General features: G+C 43.3%; 1 protein-coding gene across 3 annotated transcripts in view; it reads left to right on the forward strand.

Annotated features, from left to right (window-relative positions):
* USP46 (ubiquitin specific peptidase 46) overlaps positions 1-21920 on the forward strand; it is a 70592-nt gene that overhangs the window by 12539 nt on the left and 36133 nt on the right. For all 3 annotated transcript variants that reach the window (XM_035293717.3, XM_035293719.3, XM_035293718.3), the window contains exons 2-4: positions 15688-15768; positions 18947-19160; positions 20841-21070. In XM_035293717.3, the coding sequence (XP_035149608.1) occupies positions 15688-15768; positions 18947-19160; positions 20841-21070 (525 nt within the window). The remainder of the gene's footprint in view (positions 1-15687; positions 15769-18946; positions 19161-20840; positions 21071-21920) is intronic.

Genomic DNA, 21920 nt, shown 5'->3' on the forward strand with positions numbered 1-21920 from the left:
TCAGACCAATATTTTTGTAAAATACAATAAAATGGGATAACTAGCAAAATGGAATTAAAAAACCCGAGGAGAAATAAAATGTAAACCTCAATATTTTGTTACTAAACTTGACAGATACAAAATTACCGTATCCGCTCATTTTATCTCCTTGTTTTCAGTTTCTGGATGTAGCTCACCACAGAGCATTTTGAGTAAATCACATTGCTGTAAAGAACGACTTGCTCATATTTTTTCTCCCATTGCTACCCTATTTGAGGGTGGGAGAGCCCAGAATTTTATATTTTGTATTTCACCATCAGTACATTTCAGAATGTTTTTGTTACATTAGTTGAAAATATCTCTGATGGTACAGTACTGACCCAGGAGGGCCTGGTTCCCGAGGGCAGCGTTCCTACACAAGTGCATTCAGGCACGTTGACTCATGCCGTGCTCCCCATGCTGTAAGGTGGGATTCAGGTGTTGTGATTTTCACTGGTGAAGACCTTGAGCTTGGATGAGAAAATGGGAGGATGAAACCATCTTATAAACAAAATTTGCAGAGCAGGCCTGTATTCGTTCATTCTCACACTGCTATAAAGAACTACCTGAGACTGGGTAATTTATGAAGGAAAGACGTTGAACTGACTCACAGTTCCAAGGCTTAACAGGAAGCATGACTGGGAGGCTTCAGGAAACTTACGATCATGGTGGATGGTGTCAGGGAAGCAGGCACCTCTTACCTTGATGGAGCAGGTGAGACGGAGAGAGAGAAAGGAAAGTGCCACACACTTTCAAACAACTGGATCTTGTGAGAACTCATTCACTGACCTGAGAACAGCAAGGGGGAAGACCACCCCCATAATCCAACCACCTCCCACCAGGCTTTCCCCCAACATGTGGGAATTACAATTCTAGATGAGATTTGGGTGGTGACACAGATCCAAATATCAAGGCCTCTTTGACCTGGGGTTTTGCCAGGACCCCAGCCTTCTCTGCTGCCTTTCTGAAAAGAGATGGGAAGTATATTTATGGTAAAGTAGGAGCTTAGCAGATATCATAATTCAGGCAGCATCTTGGTGGCTTTGTAGAAAAATTGGATTGAGAATGAATTTCTTGCCTCTAGCTCACCGACTTCAGTGACTGAGTGCTGTTTCTTTCTCTTCCACCTGCAGCTAGAAAACAGACATGGTCTCAGGATTCTTTGTTTTGCTTTTGATTTGAAGTTTTAGTTTTACATGAGGATGTCATTGTATTATCTCTAAATATATGGAGAATTGTTTTGCATGCCCAAAGCTGTTTTCTAGATGTTTTTTTTTTTGGAGATTAAGTCTCGCTCTGTCTCCCAGGCTGGAATGCAGTGGTGCAATCTTGGCTTGCTGCAATCTCCGCCTCTTGAGTTTGAACGATTTTCCCTGCCTCAGCCTCCCAAGTAGCTGGGACTACAGGCACATGCCACCACACCCAACTACTTTCTAGATGTTCTTTAATGCTCCTTGCTAGAATGACTTGGGATGGTTATGCAGTCAGGTATCTCAGAGTCAGCTTTCTTCAGTGGCAGATGTTTTGGCTTCTGGGTATAATTATTAAATGAAGTCATATTGAGGTGTTTTTCAGAATATTTTTTTATTCAGGATCATATAAGATAGTGGTCCCCCAACTTTTTGGCACCAGGAACAGATGTGGATGATAGTTTTTCCACAAACCTGGGCAGAGCTGGGGATGGTTTTGGGATGAAAGTTCCACCTCAGATTATCAGGCATTAGACTCTCAGAAGGAGTATGCAACCTAGATCCCTCGCATGCGCGTTCACAATAGGGTTCACGCTCCTGTGAGAATCTAATGCTGCCGCTGATCTGACAGGAGGTGCAGCTCAGGTGGTAATGCTTGCTCACCTGCTGTGCCGCCTGGTCCCTAACAGGTCACGGAACTGTACCTGGGGGTTGGAGACCCCTGATACAAGACATAGTAGTGACATGCTGTCATGCTGTGGGATGAAAATGCCCTTTGACTGCTTTCTTGTTGATGATTGCTTTCCCTGGTAGAGCCTGGAGAGGAATGGGCTGTTGGAACAGGAGCCGGGGTTATAGAATAATGGTATTAAGATCATAGGTTCACCACTTACCTCTGCCTCATACTAACACTTGACCTTGGCAAGTTAGTTAATCTCATTTCCTTCAGCCATGACACAGGGATAATGAGTCCCCATCAGTGATTTATCTGGCAGGGAGAGTATCATTCAGTATCGCTCAGTGGGTCAGAGGCTCTGTGGTGACATGTTGCTAACTAAACAGGTCAGGCATTTGTAGCCACTCTGGGTAAGTGCCCGGTGGTTTGGTAATGTGTGACAGCCAGCAGCTAAAGTGGACATGCTCGGAGACAGTTCTGGCTGTCTACCCAATTCTTATGTCGTAGCTAATGAATTACTAAACATGTGAATGAAAATATCTTCTCTCCTGGCTTGTGGTCCAGAGCTCAGACTCAGGAACTGAATTGATGTAGGTTTGAATCCCAAGTCTGCTCTTATTGGCTGAGTGAGCTTGGGGAGGTTACCTACAGTTTTTTCATGTGTAGAATGGGGTTATTAAGGGTAATCTGCCTTGGGTTAGCAGGCAAGATTAAACAAATGTGAAGTTCTCTGAATGAGTGGCACCTACTGCTAATTTTCCCCTTGCTTCCCAAGTTTATTTAATGAGCAAATTCATCAAGTGCCTTCTATACACCAGACATTCTAGTAAGTGCTGGCAAATGCATCAGACCTAATTGCTGCCCTTATAAAGCTTATGGCCTAGTACAGGGGTTGGTGAGCTTTTCTGTAAATATCTGGACAGTCAGTGTTTTAGGCTTTGTGGGCCATAGTGTCTCTATCACAGCTATGCAATTCTGTTAATATTGTGACAGTAGTTACCATAAGTAAATGAATGATCATGGCTGTGTTGCAATAAAGCTTTATTTATGACAATTGGCAGGTCATATTTTGCACATGGGCTGTAATTTGCAGACCTGTGGTCTAGTGGGAAGACAGATGTTAAATAATTACAATTATGCTGTTACAGATGGTTCTAAGGGCTGTGGAGGAACAGACAGGATTCTCTGAGAGGGAAGGGTCAGGGACGGTAGCTTTGGAGAACTGACATTGAAACCAAATGATGAGGAGAGGCAGCTGGAGGAGGAGATGGAGAGTACTCCTGGCTGCCCTGTGGTTCGTATCTTTTAAAGGCGTAACAGATATTCTGCAGCTTTCTTTGGATTAAGAGAAATAATTTCTTTTCTCTGTTTAATTCATTGCCAGTTCTCTCCTCCCCTACTCCCTCCCTGAAATAACCCAAGAGATAAACTAGGTTACCAAAAGATAAGCTTTCTTAATATATTAACACATTTTGTTCTGCATATTTTGGTACTTTCTCTTTCTCCCTTTTCTGTTGTTTTTGTTATATTAATTGTCAGTATCCAAGTATTTAGAAGTTAGAGAAGATTGTACATTATTTCACTATTAGGTATAAAGTGATTTACTCCCTAGAATTCATATTTGACTTTTGATACAGTTTTCTCTTTTTGCCTTTTAAAAATTGACATTATTTTCTCTTATTATTTAGCTAGATCAAAGGTCCACAGTCTTTTGAAATGATTTTGGAAAGAAAGCTGCTTTTCTCTTGACTACATTTCATGTCTCTCCTGACTGCCAACCTCAATTTTATGTTTCCTTTAAACAGGTTGCCAGTACTTTGTAGAGATTCCACAGAAAAGAACTTGTGTGTTCTCATTCTAGAAAATTTCAAGGGGTGCTTCAGAAGGAAGGGGGTTCTCCCCAACAACTTTGTGACCTCTTCGGTTTCTTCAGTTCTTTCAGCTCCCTGGTTCCAAGGAGACTCTGCCTCCCCAAGAGTCAGGATTATGTAGCAGTTGGGGGTGCACACAGTGGAGCCAGATTGTGTGAGTTCAAACACAATTCCAGTACTTATTAGTTGTGTGAACTAGGATAGTTCCCTGTCCTCTCAGTTTCCTTATCTTTAAAATAAGGCCAGTAGCAGCATCTGCCTTGTAGAGTTATTGTGAAGATTAAAATGAATGAAATGCAGACAAAATCCTTAGAACAGTGATTGTATGCACTCTATGTATGCTATTTATAAGTTCTCTATTATTATTAATTACATCAGAGACACTGGTGGCCATAATTCCTTTCTAATCACCCTTGAATTCTGTCAGGTGACTTCTGACTCATCCTGAAATCTTGGGCTGAGTCACTTCATTTTTGCTTCACTTTCTCCATGAGACTTTAAGGAATGATCTTTGTCATCAGAATTGTGGGCGCACTAGTCCTTTTGAAAATAGGTCCTTTATGCACTTTGTACTTTGAAAGCATAGTTGATAATTAGAGTAACCTTTTGAACCATAGATCTACAAATGTGGTTTTAGCAGCAACATTCACCTCTCCTGTCATCTACTTTGATTCATGGCCTATAATTAATGACTTACTCTCTATGTACTTAGAAATCCTTACATGTTATCTTTGGCCTTTCTTGTGCCCCATCCTTGTACAAACTTGAAAGAAAGGCCGTGTGTCCTAGGATGTAGATAAATTAGCCGCCTCGGAAAGATCTTGGGCAAGTATGTTTATTTCTCTGGGCCTTCGTGTTTTAATCCGTGGAATGGTCTGGCTCTCCTTGAAGGACCCTTCCAGGTCCCTGTGCTTTTGTTTCAGGCTCCCCTGTATTTTGACAGTGTTCTCATTGGTTTTTATAGACCTTGTAGTGCCATTGTTTATATTATTTCCTCCCTTCTGGGCAAGGCCGTCTTCATCCTCTACCCCCCCATCAAGGAAGAAATTCTAACTTGTAAATTGCTTAAAAACATTTCTTTCTTTATCCATCGCATGCATTTATGATTCATCCTTCCTGGGATTTTGTTATTGTTGTGTTTTGGTAGCACCCCTTGGCAGTCATAGAATTGCTTTCAGGGGTGCTTTGATGAGGTAACATTATAGTCTTGTTGGAACTTGTCCCAGCTCAGATGCTATTTTTAATAAAGTTGGCTGTATTGTTTTTCAAAGGTTACCACATTTTTTACTGATGGAAATAAGAACCCTATGTTTCTTACACTTCCAGACCCTGTGATTTACCCCCCAGGTAGGTACTCTGTTCAGCATCTGGTCATGTAACAATTACTTTTCAGTGTCCCTCATTGCCTTTTATGTCTTGTGAGGGTGCTAGCAATAGAAGTGCAGTCTCTTGGGTTTGTAACCTAGTCTACAATTTATACAGTGCTGATTACATTCCCAGTTTTGCTTTATTCTCTCTGCTGCCCTGAGGAATAGTCAGGATGGATATCAGCAGCCCAACCTCTCAGCCAGGAAGCTAAGGCCACAGAGAGGTAAAGTGACTGAAATCAAAGGCATTTCATACTGGTGAAAAACAAATGGCCAAATAACAACGCTGAGGTATTTCCAGAGGGTCTTAGGCAACGGGTCTGCCCGGCATTCGTTTACTAAATTATTTTATTTTCATTACATTTGTTAAAATTTTAATAAAAAATAATATATACTGAGCCCTGCAGCGTACCTGGCTCTGTTCTACATCTGAGGGACACAAGGGTGTGGTGGCTCACACCTGTAATCCCAGCACTTTGAGAGGACTAGGCGGGTAGATCACAAGTTCAAGAGATCGACACCATCCTGGCCAATGTGGTAAAACCCCATCTTTGCTAAAAATACAAAAATCAACTGGGCATGGTGGCGCACACCTGTAGTCCCAGCTACTTGGAAGGCTGAGAGGCAGGAGAATCACTTGAACCTGGGAGGCGGAAGTTGCAGTGAGCTGAGATCACACCACTGCACTCCAGCCTAGGCGGCAGAGTGAGACTCCATCTCAAAAAATAAAGTAATAAATAATATTTGCTTTTAGGAAAAAATTCAAAGAGTTAAGATAAAAAGAAAAGCCCCTTCATGACCTCCTCTTCTTCTAGGCCCACTCCCCAATGCTGGGGACCACTGTTATAATATCTTTTTTTTTTTGAGACGGAGTTTCGCTGTTGCTACCCAGGCTGGAGTGCAATGGTGCGATCTCGGCTCACCACAGCCTCCGCCTCCTGGGTTCAAGCAATTCTTCTGCCTCAGCCTCCCGAGTAGCTGGGATTATAGGCACGCGCCACCGTACCCAGGTAATTTTTTGTATTTTGAGTAGAGACGGGGTTTCACCATGTTGACCAGGATGGTCTTGATCTTTTGACCGCATGATCCACCGGCCTTGGCCTCCCAAAATGCTGGGATTACAGGCGTGAGCCACCGCGCCTGGCCCTGTTATAATATCTCAAGTGTTCTTTCAGAAATTTCCATTAAAATGTAAATGTCAAATACAGTGGCCTGGTCTGCTTTGTTCACCTTGTGTCCCTCAGATGTCAAATAGAGCCAGGCACACCACAGGCTCAGTGTCTGTTGATGGAATGAACCACATTTACAGTATTGTCCTATACATGTTGTTATTCTGTAACATGTTTTTACATATCATTGTATCTTAGGCAAATTTTCATAGCAGTACCTGTAGGGTAACTTTACTTTTTAAAATAGCTACAAGGTATTCCATCATATGGATTACCATAATTATTTAACCAATTCAAGTTATTTTCTTTTTTTTTTTCCTGTTACAAACCTTGCTGCAGGGATATGGCTGCTGATTATCCCCTCAGTATCCATTTTTCAGCCAGGCACAATGGCTCACACCTGTATTCCCAGCACTTTAGGTGGTCAGGGGGAGAGGATTGCTTGAGCCCAGAAATTTTGAGACCAGCCTGGGCAACATGGCAAGATCCTGACTCTACCAAAAAAAAAAAAAAAAAAAAGCAGACATGGTAGCACATGTCTGTAGTACCAGCAACTCGTGAGGCTGAAGTGGGAGGATCACTTGAGCCTGAGAGATTGAGGCTGCAGTGAACTCTATTTGCACCACTGCACTCTAGCCTGGGTAAAAGAGTGAGAACTTGTCTAAAAAATGAATTTTTCATTTCTGGAGACATTTTTCCCGGTCATGGGTGCTCAGGTAAAGACCACCTTTGCCAGGCTCCCTTGCAGCTAGGTGTGTCCACACGACCAGATGAGATTCTGGCTAGCGGAATTGTGAGCAAAAGTAATGTGTGCAGCTTGCAGGAGCATCCTTGAAAGGGGAGGACCCATCCTTTCCCATTTTTTCTGCTTCCCCCTGGCAGAGGTCATTTGATGGTAGGAGCTAGAGTAGCCATATTGGTTCCAAAGATAGAAGCTGGCCTTTGAGGATGACAGAGCAACAAGAGAAAAGGACCCCGAGTTCCCATCACTGCAGAGCTGCTGTATCAGGCCCGTGCTGCATCCTCCTGCACACTTACATGAGAGAAAAATAAATTTCCGTCTTGTTTGAGCCACACTTATATTATTTGGGTCCTTTTATGGCCTTGATCTCTTTTTCTACCTGTGTGAAAATATAGTTGAATAAAAAAAGCCAAATTGCAAATTGCAGGGTTGAAGGATATGGTTTTAAAACTTTGATGCTACTGGTTAATCTTTAAGCAATTATTATCATTATGATCATGATCATCATCTCATGAAACATTCCCTGTCATATCTGTGTTCTTTCATTATGCAAACATTTACATTTAACATATTTAAGCCCTCCATTTGTTAAGGATGCACAAAGATTCACGTTACCAATGAAAAATGCTAGCATGTGAAGAGTTTGGTTCCAAATGTCAATATCAGTGACATTCTGTATCCATGGAAACCAATTCTTAGATGATGTTTCTATAAAAGGGAAGGGAGAATGGGGAAGTGGTGGAGAGTACCGCTTATGCCTCACTGAACAGTACATAGGGAGAGCATGAACATATGTTTCCAAATTATGCACATGGAAGACACCCAGACAGCCCTATCCACCCCTGTCCATGCATGCATTCATCCAGCCATCCAGCAGATATTATGGGGCTACTGTGTGCTAGCCACTGAGAATGCAGTACTGAGCAGGTCAGACACATTCTTTGCTCCCATGAGCAATACACACACACACACACACACACACAAAATTATATATATATATATATAAATTCTATGTAAATTATATAATTTAGGGCATTGGACAGGGGTTAATAATCATGTAAATAACAACTGGAATATATAAGGGAGACATACAAGATGCTATGAGTGGGGAGTGGAGCTTGGGGAGGGGTATAATACTTTCTTATTGCTGGTGTAAAAATTACCACAAACTTAGTAGCTTAAAAGACACAAATATAATCTGGGCATGGTGGCTTATACCTGTAATCCCAGCACTTTGGGAGGCTGAGGTGGGCAGATCCACGAGGTCAGGGGTTTGAGACCAGCCTGACCAACATGGTGAAACCCTGTTTGTACTTAAAAATAAAAAAATTAGCTGGGTGTGGTGGCAGGCACCTGTAATCCCAGCTACTTGGGAGGCTGAGGCAGGAGAATTGCTTGAACCCAGGAGGTGGAGGTTGTGAAGGGCCGAGAGCACGCCATTGCATTCCAGCTTGGGTGACAGAGCGAGACTCTGTCTCAAAGAAAAAAGACACAAATATATTATCTCACAGTTCCGGAGGGTGCAAGTTTTAAAATCAAGGTGCAGCAGGACTGTACACCTTCCCAAGGCTCTAGGGGACAATCTATCTCCTTGCCTTTTCCAGTTTGTAGAGGCTGCCTGCATTCCTTGGCTCATGGCTCCTTCCCTCTTCAAGGTCAGCAGCATGGCATCTTCAGTCTCTCCGTCTGACTTCTGTCTGTCATCACTGCCTCTCACTGACTCTGACCCTCCTGCCTCCCTCTCTTGAAGTCACTTGTGATTACACTGGGTCTCCCGGGATAATCCAGGATAATCTCCCCATCTCAAGGTTCTTAATTATTTAATCATATCTGCAAAGTCCCTCTTGCCACATAAGGTAACATCGTCATGGGTTTTAGGGATTAGCGCCTGGACACCTTTGGGAGGGGCAGTATTCTCTCTGTCACAGAGGCTGATTTAACGCAGGGGTGTCAGTGTAGAATTCCTCTGGGAGCTGACTTTAAGCTGGCCTTGCAGGATGCTGGGACACAGGCAACTGAAGAAGCAAGGGAGGAGGAGCACTCAGAAGGTGAGCTCAGGGTAGTTGAGGTACTGGAGAACGGCAGGAAGGCCATTGGGGCAGGGAATGAGGGGCAGGAGATGAGGTTGGAGACAGCAGTGAAGGCCACTGGAGGATTTTAAGCAGATTTGTATTTAAAATGAGCACTTTTTTTCCCTGCAGCATTAACATTTGGGTTAGAGGTAGGTAGGTAAGGTGGGTGGTAGAGGCCATTCAGAAGGTGGTTGTAATTCAGATGAGAGATCTGGCAGTCTGGCCTAGCTGGTGACAGTAGAGTAAAAGAGAAGCACATTGGATTGAGAGATTTAAGGAGGGGGAGGCAACAGGACAGTGATGGGTGGGCGGGGAGTGCAGAGGATGATGTCAGCATGACCTGTAGATTTCTGGCATGAGCAAGAAGAGGGGAGGGTATTGTCCTTTTCTGAGCAGGGAAACACCAGATAACTGAAAAATCTTGTTTTAGGTAGATTGATTTTGAGATCCTGTAAGACAAGTAAGTGGATTTGCCAGTATTCATTCAGTCTGGAGCTCAGAAGTGAGGTTTGCAAGCTGCCAAGAAAAAGTTGGAAATGATTGGCACATAGTGGCTGATTGGAGCCACGTGAGTGGTTCCTGGCCTGGGCCTGAGCCTGGGACAGGGTGTTTCCAGACAGCCTCTGGAAAAAGCCAGCCACCTATAAGTGCCATGGAGTTTGCCAGATTTGAAACTCAACAGGGGTGAAGTGAGGGTAGAGCCCAGAAGGGGCTTTTTGAGCAGTGCTTTGGAGATGAGGAAGTAGAGACAAGTCTTAAGATTTTATTGTGAGGGTGGGTGCGGCAGCTCATATCTGTTGTCCTAGCACTTTGGGAGGCCAAGGTGGGCGGATCTCTTGAGTCTAGCGGTTTGAGACGAGCATTGGCAACATGGTGAAACCGTGTCTCTGCAAAAAAATACAAAGATTATCTGGGTGTGAGGGTATGCACCTGTAGTCCCAGCTTCTTGGAATGCTGAGGTGGGCGGATCGCTTGAGCCTGCGAGGTCAAGACCGCAGTGTCCTAAGATCACGCCATGGCACTGCAGTCTGGGCAAGAAAGTGAGACCCTGTCTGATAAAAAAGAAAAATATGATTTTATTATAGAACGCATGAGACATTTTGTATTACTTTCCTATTGCTGTAACAAATTACCATTTCCTTAGTGTCTTATACTCATAAACAGTATACATTTATGATCTTACGGTTCTGGAGGTCAGAAGTCTGAAATGGGTCTCACTGGGCTAAAATCAAGGTGGTGCCAGGCTGTGCTCTTCCGGTAGGCTGTAAGGAGACCCATTTCCCTGCCTTTCCTGGTTTCCAGAGGCTACCTGCCTTGCTTGCCTCTGGCCTCTCCTTCTGTCTTCAAAGCCAGCTGGGGCGAGTTGAGACCTCACACATTGCCTCACTCTGATCTCTTCTGCTTCTGTCTCCCACTTTGAAGGACCCTTGTGATTGATCCTATTGGGCCTATCTGGAGAATCCAGGACAGTCTCCCTATTGTAAGGTCACTGGATTAGCAAATCAATTCCATCTACAGCCCGAATTTCCCTTTGCCATGTCAGGTTGTGTATTCTCTAGTTCTGGAGATTAGGGGGACTGTGATTCCACCTATATGCATATATGTGAAAAATAAACAGAATAGCACAGTGAGCCCCCACACACCCATCACTCAACTTCAACAACACAGCTTTATCCCCTCACCCCTACTTCTCCCCACCTCACCACCAGATTGTTTGGAACACATCTAAGAAATGATCTGATTCCTCTGCAAATGTTTCAGAATAAACAGTTGTTTAAGAAAGTTTAGCTCTGAGGGGGAAGTAAAGAAGAGCTACTAACTGGGGGTGATGTCTGGGGCAGTGTGGGTGTGTGTATTTTTGATATGGGAGATGCTGAAGCATATTTAAATGCTGATGGGAAGGATCTGATAGACGTGGAGAGCTTGCCCTTGGACAAGAGAGACATCTCTGTCATTAGCAAGAGAGAGGCACATAGGAAGTTGAGGGAGTCCCTGTCTCATAGGTAATTTTTTTTTTTTTTTATGAGAAGGATCAAGGGGATGGTGAGGTTTTGAGGATCTTGGTGACAGTTGGAAGTGAGCACTGTGGAGTGGAGAGTGAATGCATTGGAGACACACTGGAACATGGGACCTGTTGAGGGCCCCTTGAAATGGGGCATTCCAGTGAATTGAGTCAGCTTGGTTGTTGGACTTTTTTTCCCTCTAGGATTACACATTTGTCTGGATGTATGTTCAGAGAGGAAAATGATTGGTTCACACTGGCTTGGCTTTTTTTGCCAGATTGGGTATGGCCAAAAGATAGGGTGAGGGCTATTTAGAAGAGCAGCTAGATCTGTGATCTGTAGACTCAAAGCTGAAAAAGAAAGTAGAGGACTAGTGGTTCTGGAGAGGTGTCGGTGTGGCTGTGATGGCGGCTTAAAAGAAGCCAGTGACAGTATTGCCTGTGGGGTGCAAAAAGAAGCAGCAACCACCAGCTGATAGCTGAGTTTGGGCAGACTGTGGGCAGCTGCATTTGAGGAATTCAGGGTGATGTCCAGATCCAGCATGTCTATGAGAGTGGGTAGCTGAAGTGGAATGGAATTTTAAAAAGTGGAGTGGAATAAAAGACAACCGAAAAATAGGACATCAAGTTGCTGCGAGAGCATGCGTGGGATGGCTCATCCATCCACATGGGTGTTGAAACCACTTAGGTGATAGCAAGAGTTGCAGTATAGTTGTAGGACTTCCATGAGTTGGGTCAGCCAAGATGAGGGGCAAGGAAGGAGCTTCGCAGTGGTGGAAGGCATAGGCCTCAGAAAGGGAGATGTTTTGGCCAGGCACAGTGCCTCACACCTGTAATCTCAGCACTTTGGAAGGCTGAGACAGGTGGATCACTTGAGGTCAGGAGTTCAAGACCAGCCTGGCCAACATGGTGAAACTCTTGTCTCTACTAAAAATAGAACAATTAGCTGGGCACGGTGGCAGGCGCCCATAATCCCAGCTACTCAGGAGGCTGAGGCAGGAGAATTGCTTGAACCCAGGAGGTGGAGGTTACAGTGAGCCAAGATCAAGCCACTGCATTTTAGCTTGGGGACAGCAAGACTGCGTCTTAAAAGAAAAAAAAAGAGAGATTATGTTTTTACAGGAGGGTGAGGGTGTGTCATAGTCTAGAAGCAGCACCAAGGATCAGGGCCCAGCCAACTTCTCCTCATGACCCTTTCAGACCCAAGCCAGCTCAACCTGAGGGGTGGTGAGGAAGCATTGGCCTCAGAGTAGAGCCAGGTTTCACCGAAGGCACTGCAAACTCACTTTGATTTTTCACTGTGCAGTGCTGTGCTGTGGTGCACCCAGCCTACTGCCTGAGTGGGCCTGACCTCTGTCTCCAGCGTATTTCTCTAGAACACTGGCCCCTGGGTTGTCATTCTTAGCCACTTCCAGGTTCCCACCTCCCAAAATATTAAGACTAGGTAGCAAATATTAAGATAGGTAGACAAAAGCAAACTGAACCTAAGAATTTTCAAATAGCAAAAATCGTGGATTAACTTGAATATGTTCCTACCTCATAAAGAAAGAATTAATGAGATCTGTCTCCATGTGCTGTACTTTTATATCTGACATTCCTCCTGGGCTCTAAGCCATATATCCTAATTTTACTTGAAAACGGCTATGGGGTATATTTAATATGCATTATTTACATTGATTTATGCTTGAGATGTAACTATTGAACATTTTTAGTGATTTTTGTCTATACGATAAAGTCTTGCCATAATTTGATGCGTTATTTCACAAATCCAGCCTTCTATATAGTATCATTATTGTGAAGGCAATGAGCACTCCCCAGCTCCCCCGTACTAATGAAAAGACATGGAAATTATCCTATACAAATGATCCTGAACTGTAAGTCTCAGATGACAGCAAAGGGACTTGTTAGTTTGGTCAAACAGTATCAGGGCCCTAGGAAACAAGTGAGAGTGAAGGATGTTATGATGAAGGGAGGCCGCGTTTCATTTCTACTGTGGTTTTGTGGTCCAAGTAGGGTCATTTTGCATTTAATGTTTGCTTAGGGACAAGCGCCATTTTGACTGGTTCTCAGTTATGTTTTGGCCATTACTTCCTGTGAGAGGAGATGCCAGTTGTGACAGCAGATCAATTTTTAAATAAAACTCTTTTTTTTGAGACAGGGTCTCATTCTGTTGCCCTGGAGGGTAGTGGTGCCATCTCAGTTCACTGCAGCCTCTGCCTTCCCAGGCTCAGGTGATCCTTCCAGCTCAGCCTCTGGAGGAGCTGGGATTACAGGTTTGTGCCACCACATCCCACTAAGTTTTGTATTTTTTGTAGAGACAGGGTTTCACCATGTTGCCCAGGCTGGTCTTGATCTCCTAGGGCTCAAGGGATCTACACACCTCTGCTTCCCAAACTGCTGGGATTACAGCTGTGAGCCACCATGCCCAGCCAAAACTTTTTTCTTATTCATTTAAAAATACCTGTCTCTCAAATCTTTGAGTTTCTGTGAGGTGTTAATCTTCCATGATAGCCTGCAAAGGTAGACAGAGACTTCTCTGGAATGTTGATACAGTCCATGGTACAAATGGAGCCTGATGTTACCCACTTCACAAACTACTTACCTTATTGGACTCAACTTGGGTCACTTTTCCTAATTCGAGAAGACTGTCCAGGTCTTAGGGAGTGATGATAATCAGTTGCCAGTAACTGACCCATAGTGGGGATTAATGGAAGGTTTAATAGTAGAATCGCTCTGTGCAGCCTTTGCTTATGATCTGGACTCTCAAGTCTGCCTCTTGAGTTCAGATCCTAGCTCTACCACTTACAGTGGATCTTGGGTGGATTCGTCAATGCTTCTGAGTCTTAAGTTCCTCGTCCGTACCTCACAGGATTGTTGTGAGCATAAATAGTACAGCCTGTGGCACATAGTAAGTGTACCCAGTAGCTGTTATGTTGGATTGTCATGCACTTACCAATTTGATGCATTTGGGAATGGTTAGGTTTTAGATTGTATTTCTCCACTATCACTATTTACAATATTTTTTGGACATTTGCCTTCTCAGTAAGGCCTTCCCTGACCACTCTATTTAAAGGTGCAGGCTGGGCGTGGTGGCTCACACCTGTAATCTCAGCACTTTGGGAGGCTGACGTAGGAAGATTGCTTGAGGCCAAGAGTTTGAGACCAGACTGGACAACATAATGAGACCCTGTCTCTACCAAAAATAAAAAAAATTAGCTGGGCATAGTGGTGTGCACTCGTAGTCCCAGCTACTCAGGAAACTGAGGTAGGAGGAGCACTTGAGCCCAGGAATTTGAGATTACAGTAGGCCATAATCATACCACTGCACTCCAGCCTGGGTGATTAAGACTGGCTCAAAAAACATAATTAAATAAAATAATAAATGTGCCCCTATCCACCCTCTACAGCCTGCATGCCTCTACCCAATCCTTCTTGTCTTCCCCATCCCCATTTCCTACTTTTTCTCCATTACACTATTTTTATCTTTCCTTCCTTCCTTCCCTCCTTCCTACCTTCCTTCCTTCCCTCCCTCCTTCCTTTCTTCCTTTCTTCCTTCCTTTCTCCTCCCTCCTCCCTCCTCCCCCCTCCCCTCCGCCCTCCCCCCCTCCCCTCCTGTCTCCTCTCCATTGCACTCCAGCCTGGGTGATTAAGACTCTGTGTCAAAAATAGAAGAGAGGAGAGGAGAGGGGACAGGAGGGAAGAGGAGCGGGGAGGGGAGGGGAGTCTCATCTGTCACCCAGGCTGGAGTGCAGTGGCACAATCTCAGCTCACTACAACCTCTGGCCCCCATGTTCAAGCAATTCTCAAGTCTCAGCCTCTCGAGTGGCTAGGATTACATATGCCTGCCACCACACCCAGCTAATTTTTATATTTTTTGTAGAGGCAGGATTTCACCATGTTGACCATGCTGGTTTTGAACTCGTGACCTCAAGTGATCTGCCCACCTTGGTCTCCCAAAGTGTTGAGATTACAGGCGTGAGTCACTGTGCCCAGCTCCTGCACTATTATTTTTAAATAGACTGTCCAGCACACTACTTTTCCTTTCAGTCTGTCTTCATCTGCCAAAATGTGAACTTCATGAGAGCAGGCCTCATGTGTGTTTAGTTCACTGTTCTGCTTTCCATGCCCAGACCTGGAGAACAGTGTCTGGCTTAGTGGGTGCTCAGTCAATCTTTAGTAGAATGAAGAAATTGACTTTGATAGTGGTCATATGATTCGATATGCCATCAAATATTACAAAAGCTGCTGCAGCTGTCTGAAATGCCTGTGTTTTATTCAGACGTTCTTGGGGATTATTTGTTCACTTGCCTATCTCAGACTTCCTTTTCTAATTGGAAGATAATTGAAGCCAAGTAGAACAGGTTTGAGGGGATGAATAAGTTGAATGAGGAGAAGGAGTTAAGAATGACATTATTAACTACTCATCTGCTTTACTTCTGTCACCTTTTCCTTCAGCACGAACATCACCAAATACCTGTTGACCAGGGAGATGCTTGTCTCAATGGTAGATTTTTTTAAGTATAATTTTACTTGCTTGTCTGTTTTATATGCAACAGAACTTTGCTGTTTTTCTCTTTTAGGGCACCAATGCCTCTGCTCTGGAAAAAGACATTGGTCCAGAGCAGTTTCCAATCAATGAACACTATTTCGGATTGGTCAATGTAAGTATATAAAATGTGTTATTTTCATCAAATGTTTTAGAGTATGTGAAGCAACTCCACTTTAAGTGCATTTTTATCACTACCAATTTTTGAATGATTAGTCATGCTCCTTAGTATATGGGATGTCAGTGTTAGGGAGGGCCAATTTAACCTATTTTTGAAAGTATGAGTTGTCCCAGCAAAAAACATTTAATTATTGCATTTTGGGTCAAATTTACATTTTCGTCCCTATCCTTTAAGGAATTTCCTTTGGACACATAACTTTCATAATAATTTCATTAGTCTTTGTAGTCAAATCTGCCTTTTTTTTTGAGATGGAGTCATGCTTTGTTGCCCAGGTTGGAGTGCAGTGGCGCAATCTTGACTCACTGCAACCTCTACCTCCCAGGTTCAAGTGATTCTCCTGCCTCAGCCTCCCGAGTGGCTGGGATTACAGGCATGCACCACCATGCCCAGCTAATTTTTTGTATTTTTAGTAGAGACGGGGTTTTGCCATGTTTGCCAGGCTGATCTCAAACTCCAGACCTCAGGTGATCCACCTGCCTCAGCCTGACAAAGTGCGGGGATTACAGGCATAAGCCATCGTTCCAGGGCCCAAATCTGCTCTGACATGTTCTCTCTGTGTTGTCTGGATGAACAGTCCAGCCAGTCTTTGTTTAAGTATGCATCGGTACAACCAGAGTGTTAAAAACATTGCCAGCACATTGCCAATATCTTTCTTTAACAATGTGACTTGGTGATATACCTGAAGCTGGACAGGCTGTGGGGGTAAAACTGGGACCATTTTATCTCAGAATTCCTGGCCTCATTTTTCTTGTGCTCAGCGGTAACTTCCTTGTCGAAGGCTGGACCCAGCAGCCCTGCTTCCTTGGTAGGTTGATGACAGTGGAGTAGTAAGGCAGTAGAGGCAGTACGTCCTCACCCTCATAAGCTTTCTTCCTCACCTGATCCTTTTCCTCTGGGATATAGATGTTAGTGATATCAAATATTAACTTATAAACAACTGGTTTTCTGAATAATTATACTGAGCATAGTCTGTCAGTGCCCAGGTGTGGTAAGCAGTAATTTCCCCTGGGAAAGCTGGAAATATTCTCTGCGAGTAAACACTGTCCATGATAGAATGAGAAGAATATGGGCTTCAGTGTAATACAGAACTTGGTTTGAATTCTGCCTGTGCTACTCCCTAGCTTGTGTGATCTTGGGCAAGTTACTTGCTCTCCCTGAGCCTCCATTTCCCCATTATGTAAGATCATAATAGTTTCTACCCTTTGGGTGATAATGAAGGGTAAATGAGAGCTCCTATTTATTTATTTATTTTGAGACGGAGTCTCACTCTGTCTCCCAGGCTGGAGTGCAGTGGCGTGATCTTGGCTCACCACAACCTCCGCCTCCTGGCTTCAAGTGATTCTCCTGCCTCAGCCTCCTGAGTAGCTGGACTATAGGCATGTGCCACCATGCCTGGCTAATTTTTTTGTGTATTTTAGTAGAGATGGGGTTTCACCATGTTAGCCAGATGGTCTCAATCTCCTGACCTGGTGATCTACCCGCCTCAGCCTCCCAAAGTGCTGGGACCACAGGCAAGAGCCACCATGCCCAGCTGAGAGCTCCTCTTTAAAACCCTGGCATGAAGCTGAGGCACCCTGTGGACACTCAGTAAATGTTAGTTCCTTTCCCTTCCTAGGAGTTGTCCACTGAATTGGGGCCAAGTGTTACTGAAGGGTGTCTGGGAAAGGCGAGATACTGATAGAAAAGAATGGAAGGAGGAAAGCTAAGTCCTGGGATATAGGGCATTGTGTTGGTGAAATACTGACTTACAATTTTAAAACAAACTTTTTAGCCATCGTGCACAGGCCTCTGATTAGCCCTGTGAAGAGAGTTATTCAAGGCATGGGAATTCTGCCCTGGCTAAGAAAAATACAAATGCAGATTGTGGAGAAAAGAAAAAAAAAGAATTAAGGCCGTTTCCTAGTTTGTGTAAGGATGGTGAGATCTGTGTTTATTAATAGCTTCATTTATGTTCCCTTTGAATGGTAAGTTATGAAAGTTCCAGCTTCTCTGTACAAAGAGGTTTGTCTCCTGTTACATAATTGTGTCAAAGTAGATTAAAATATAAAAATAGGAATCCTTCTATCTTAGCATACATAGAAATGTCATGTTAAGTATGGCAGAGCATCTGTCTCGCTCTTGGGTAAACGACACACAAGCCAACAACCAGTGTTGAGAAGGTGTTCATGTTCTATTTTAATCTTACATAGCATTTTGTAATCTGTGTTATTAATCTTGTTAGTTATTTCCTTAGAATTTTTTTCTTTAAATTTTTTATTGCACACAACAAATTCTAAAGTGATAGTCTCAGCTATATTCTTCTATAGAGGTGGTCTTACAATCAGTTGAAAATTAGTGAGACCTTTTTCCTCTTTAATCATAATCTCAGTATCTATGCTCTGTGAGAGGTATACAATGTGATGGGTGGGCCCTAGTATGATTGCAGGCTAGGAACTTAGGTGGTATTGTATTGGCACAATTTCTACCTTGACAGAAGCAAGATCAAGGGCCATTTAGAAGTCCAGAGGGTGGGAAGCTGGGAGAGTGACATGAGGAGGCATTTCTTTTGCCTGCGTTGCTCAGGGTTAAGTGAGGAAATGTGGTCTGAGCCAGTGGGCAGGAGCACTGGAATACTGAGAAGGGAAAACCAGCCCCCGTTCAGCTTTGGCTGTTTCAGCCAAGCAAGTGGTTCCTAATTACTGGATTTCTCTTTGATTCATATTTTTATTTTCCCTGTCGTGGGAGTTTTGGTGTGTTGCAATGTGCATCTTTTATTTAGCCAGCTGTTTTCCTGGGTCTCCACATTATGTAGATTTTTTTTTCTTTCTCTTTTTTTAAGCACCAGCAGGTCTCATTAGACTCTTTATTGAGACAGAGTGCTTATTATCATTTTAGAGACTTTGATGGGCTAGAGAAGCACCAGAATGATGTGCATTTTTCTTCACTTCTCTCTTGATCAGATGGCCACTAGTGTTTAGAGTAGTTAACTAGTTTTCTAATATGGTGAGCTGGACTCAATACAGGGACAGCTGGGCCAGTTCCTAGAGCAGGGACCTGCTCACCCTCACTACTTATTCCAGAGGTGGCTCATCCCCAGGCGATGACTTGAACCATCCCTTTTGTCCCTTGGCAGTTTGGAAACACATGCTACTGTAACTCCGTGCTTCAGGCGTTGTACTTCTGCCGGCCGTTCCGGGAGAATGTCTTGGCATACAAGGCCCAGCAAAAGAAGAAGGAAAACTTGCTGACGTGCCTGGCGGACCTTTTCCACAGCATTGCCACGCAGAAGAAGAAGGTTGGCGTCATCCCACCAAAGAAGTTCATTTCAAGGCTGAGAAAAGAGAATGGTGAGTAGTATGCATTATAATGCGTTTAAGGCTCTGAAATAAAGAGAATTGACGGTTCTACTCCTCAAAAGCACAAGCTGGGATTTTTTTGAAAAGGGAAAATAAGCATGGTCAATTACTCAGTGTTATTTTTTAAGAAACAACATTCTTCTCTACCCAGTAGACATAAAACAAAACTGGATTAGAAACACGCTTAAACATGCACAATTATCATCCCAGTTTAGAATGACTTTTTATTTGCTCCATTCTGGGCAGGATCATTGTAAGAGAAAAGAGTGTCCAAGGCAGCCTTCCGAGTGGGATACTCATTGTGATAATTGAATAAAATAGTACTGGCTTAAAAGCTTATCATAAGTGATTAAAATAAGTGCCTATTATCTAATCAGAGCTTCTGCTGTTTTAAATATAATGCCTGATTTTCATTTGCCTAAGGTAATTGAAGGATATCAAATTGATTGCTTTATGTGATTTTTCAAAGTCCGGATTTTCCTCGTTTTTCTATCTTAGCTTTTAGGGGATTGTTGGGAGAAACTAGGTGTGTATTCCAGAAGTTTTGTATGAGCAATTTTTATGACTATAAAAGTATTTGTTACGGCAATTACTATTTACTTATATCCACCCTTACTCCATCAGATGTGCCTGGTTAATCAGGTATTTGTTTTATAAAGTGTTGTTTAACTTGATTGCTGTCTTTTGAAGTTACAGTTTATACATATCAGAATAAAAATTAATTTGAGTGGAGAAGGAAGCAGAGCACTCTGTCTAGTTGTGAACATGATTAATAATGAAGGTTCACAGCTGCATTCATCTCTTGATTGTTTGTCCTTATGGCAGGGAGCAGCAGTAGGCTTCTGGAATCATTCGTATTCAGTTTCAGAACATTATCAGATAGATGCCTGCTCACACATATCCCTCATCTCCCATCTGTGTTTCATCTAAGCTGCTTCCAGGCTGGTCCAGGGTTTAATATGGTCTTTGAAAAGAGACCCCAGTTGCTCTGAATAAATTACTCAATGAATAATTAATTGATCATTGGTGAATACATCATATTAAAAATTGGTATTTTATCAGGGAACTTGTCTGGTAACTTCTGTTCTTTTGTAGAACAAATAAAACTTGGTAGTTTTATATAAATGTGATGACTCCAGGGAGATATGGCAAATTTGTTCTTGATGGGTGGCAGAAAATGGAAATACATTTAAAAATTATTTGGAAGCTTACTCATTGAAGCTGCCTGGTAGAGTATATTTATATTCCATGCCTTTCAGTATAAAAATTGAAGTATGGGCTGGGCACGGTGGCTCAAGCCTATAATCCCAGCACTTTGAAAGGCTGAAGTGGGTGGATCCTGAGGTCAAGAGATGGAGCCCATTCTGGCCAACATTGTGAAACCCCGTCTCTACTAAAAATACAAAAATTAGCTGTAGGTGGTGGTGTGTGCCTGTAATCCCAGCTACTCAAGAGGCTGAGGCAGGAGAATCCCTTGAACCCGGGAGGCAGAGGTTGCAGTGAGCCAAGATCACACCACTGCACTGCAGCCTGGCGACAGTGCAGTGTGAGACTCTGTCGCCAGACTCCGTCTCAAAAAGAAAAAAAATTGAAGTCTGGCATGTAACATTTGAGTAGATCCATTTGCTTTTTAAGAACCAAAGACTGAAATAACTACCTTCTCCTTTCCAGATCTCTTTGATAACTACATGCAGCAGGATGCTCATGAATTTTTAAATTATTTGCTAAACACTATTGCGGACATCCTGCAGGAGGAGAAGAAACAGGAAAAACAAAACGGAAAATTAAAAAATGGCAACATGAACGAACCTGCGGAAAATAACAAACCAGAACTCACCTGGGTCCATGAGATTTTTCAGGGAACACTCACCAATGAAACTCGATGCTTGAACTGTGAAACTGTAAGTGCTAGGGGAGCTCTCATGTAACTCACATGTTCATATTCAGGTAGGCTGTGTTGCATGTGATTGCAATGTGGTATTAGAGCATTTAGCAGTTATTTGCAGTGTATGTAAATGATCCTGTTTGTGCATGTGAAACTCAAGGGCAAACTTTTGGAAGCATATATCCATCCAAGATGTCTCAGCAGGCTGAAGCTGAGTAATGAAGGAAAATCTCCTCATATGCTGAATTGTTTTGCACCATGGGCAAATTTTGGGGTCTGCAGATTTACCTATTGAACTGTATGTCAACCAGTTATCTTGCAATTTGGTCATAGGGAGGTCATGTGTGGTGTAGAATGGGACCATCACCTCAGTTCAGAGGCAGTTAGCTGTGGTATGTTGAAGTCAGAAGACAGGCTACACTCCTGTTTCTGTAGCAGTTAACTGGGTATTTGGGGCAAGTTACTTACAGCACTCTTGAGGGTTGAATGAGCTTATGTGTTTGGATGGGTCTGGCACGTGGTAGGCACTTAATGTTAATTGAATTTGAAGACATGTTCTCCAAAGCATGATTCAGGATGTCATATTTGCTTGGCATGTTTAACTTCAACCCTGTGGGTGGCCTCATATTTTGCTGCTTAAGAGCTGAGCCCTGGAGCCAGGCTGCCCAAGTTTGTATGCTGGCTTTTCCACTTAATAGCTAGTGGATCTTGAGCAAATTATTAATTTTCTCTCTCCTCACTTTCCTCATCAATAAAATGAGGATGATGGGAGTGCCCATCTTGGAGGGTTGGTGGTAGGATTAAATGAGTTGACACCTAGAGCCATGCTTGGCACCTGGCAAGTAGGCAGTAAATGCCAGCTACTA

Source organism: Callithrix jacchus, chromosome 3 (assembly GCF_049354715.1).
Source record: "Callithrix jacchus isolate 240 chromosome 3, calJac240_pri, whole genome shotgun sequence".
Taxonomy (NCBI): Eukaryota; Metazoa; Chordata; class Mammalia; order Primates; family Cebidae; genus Callithrix; species Callithrix jacchus.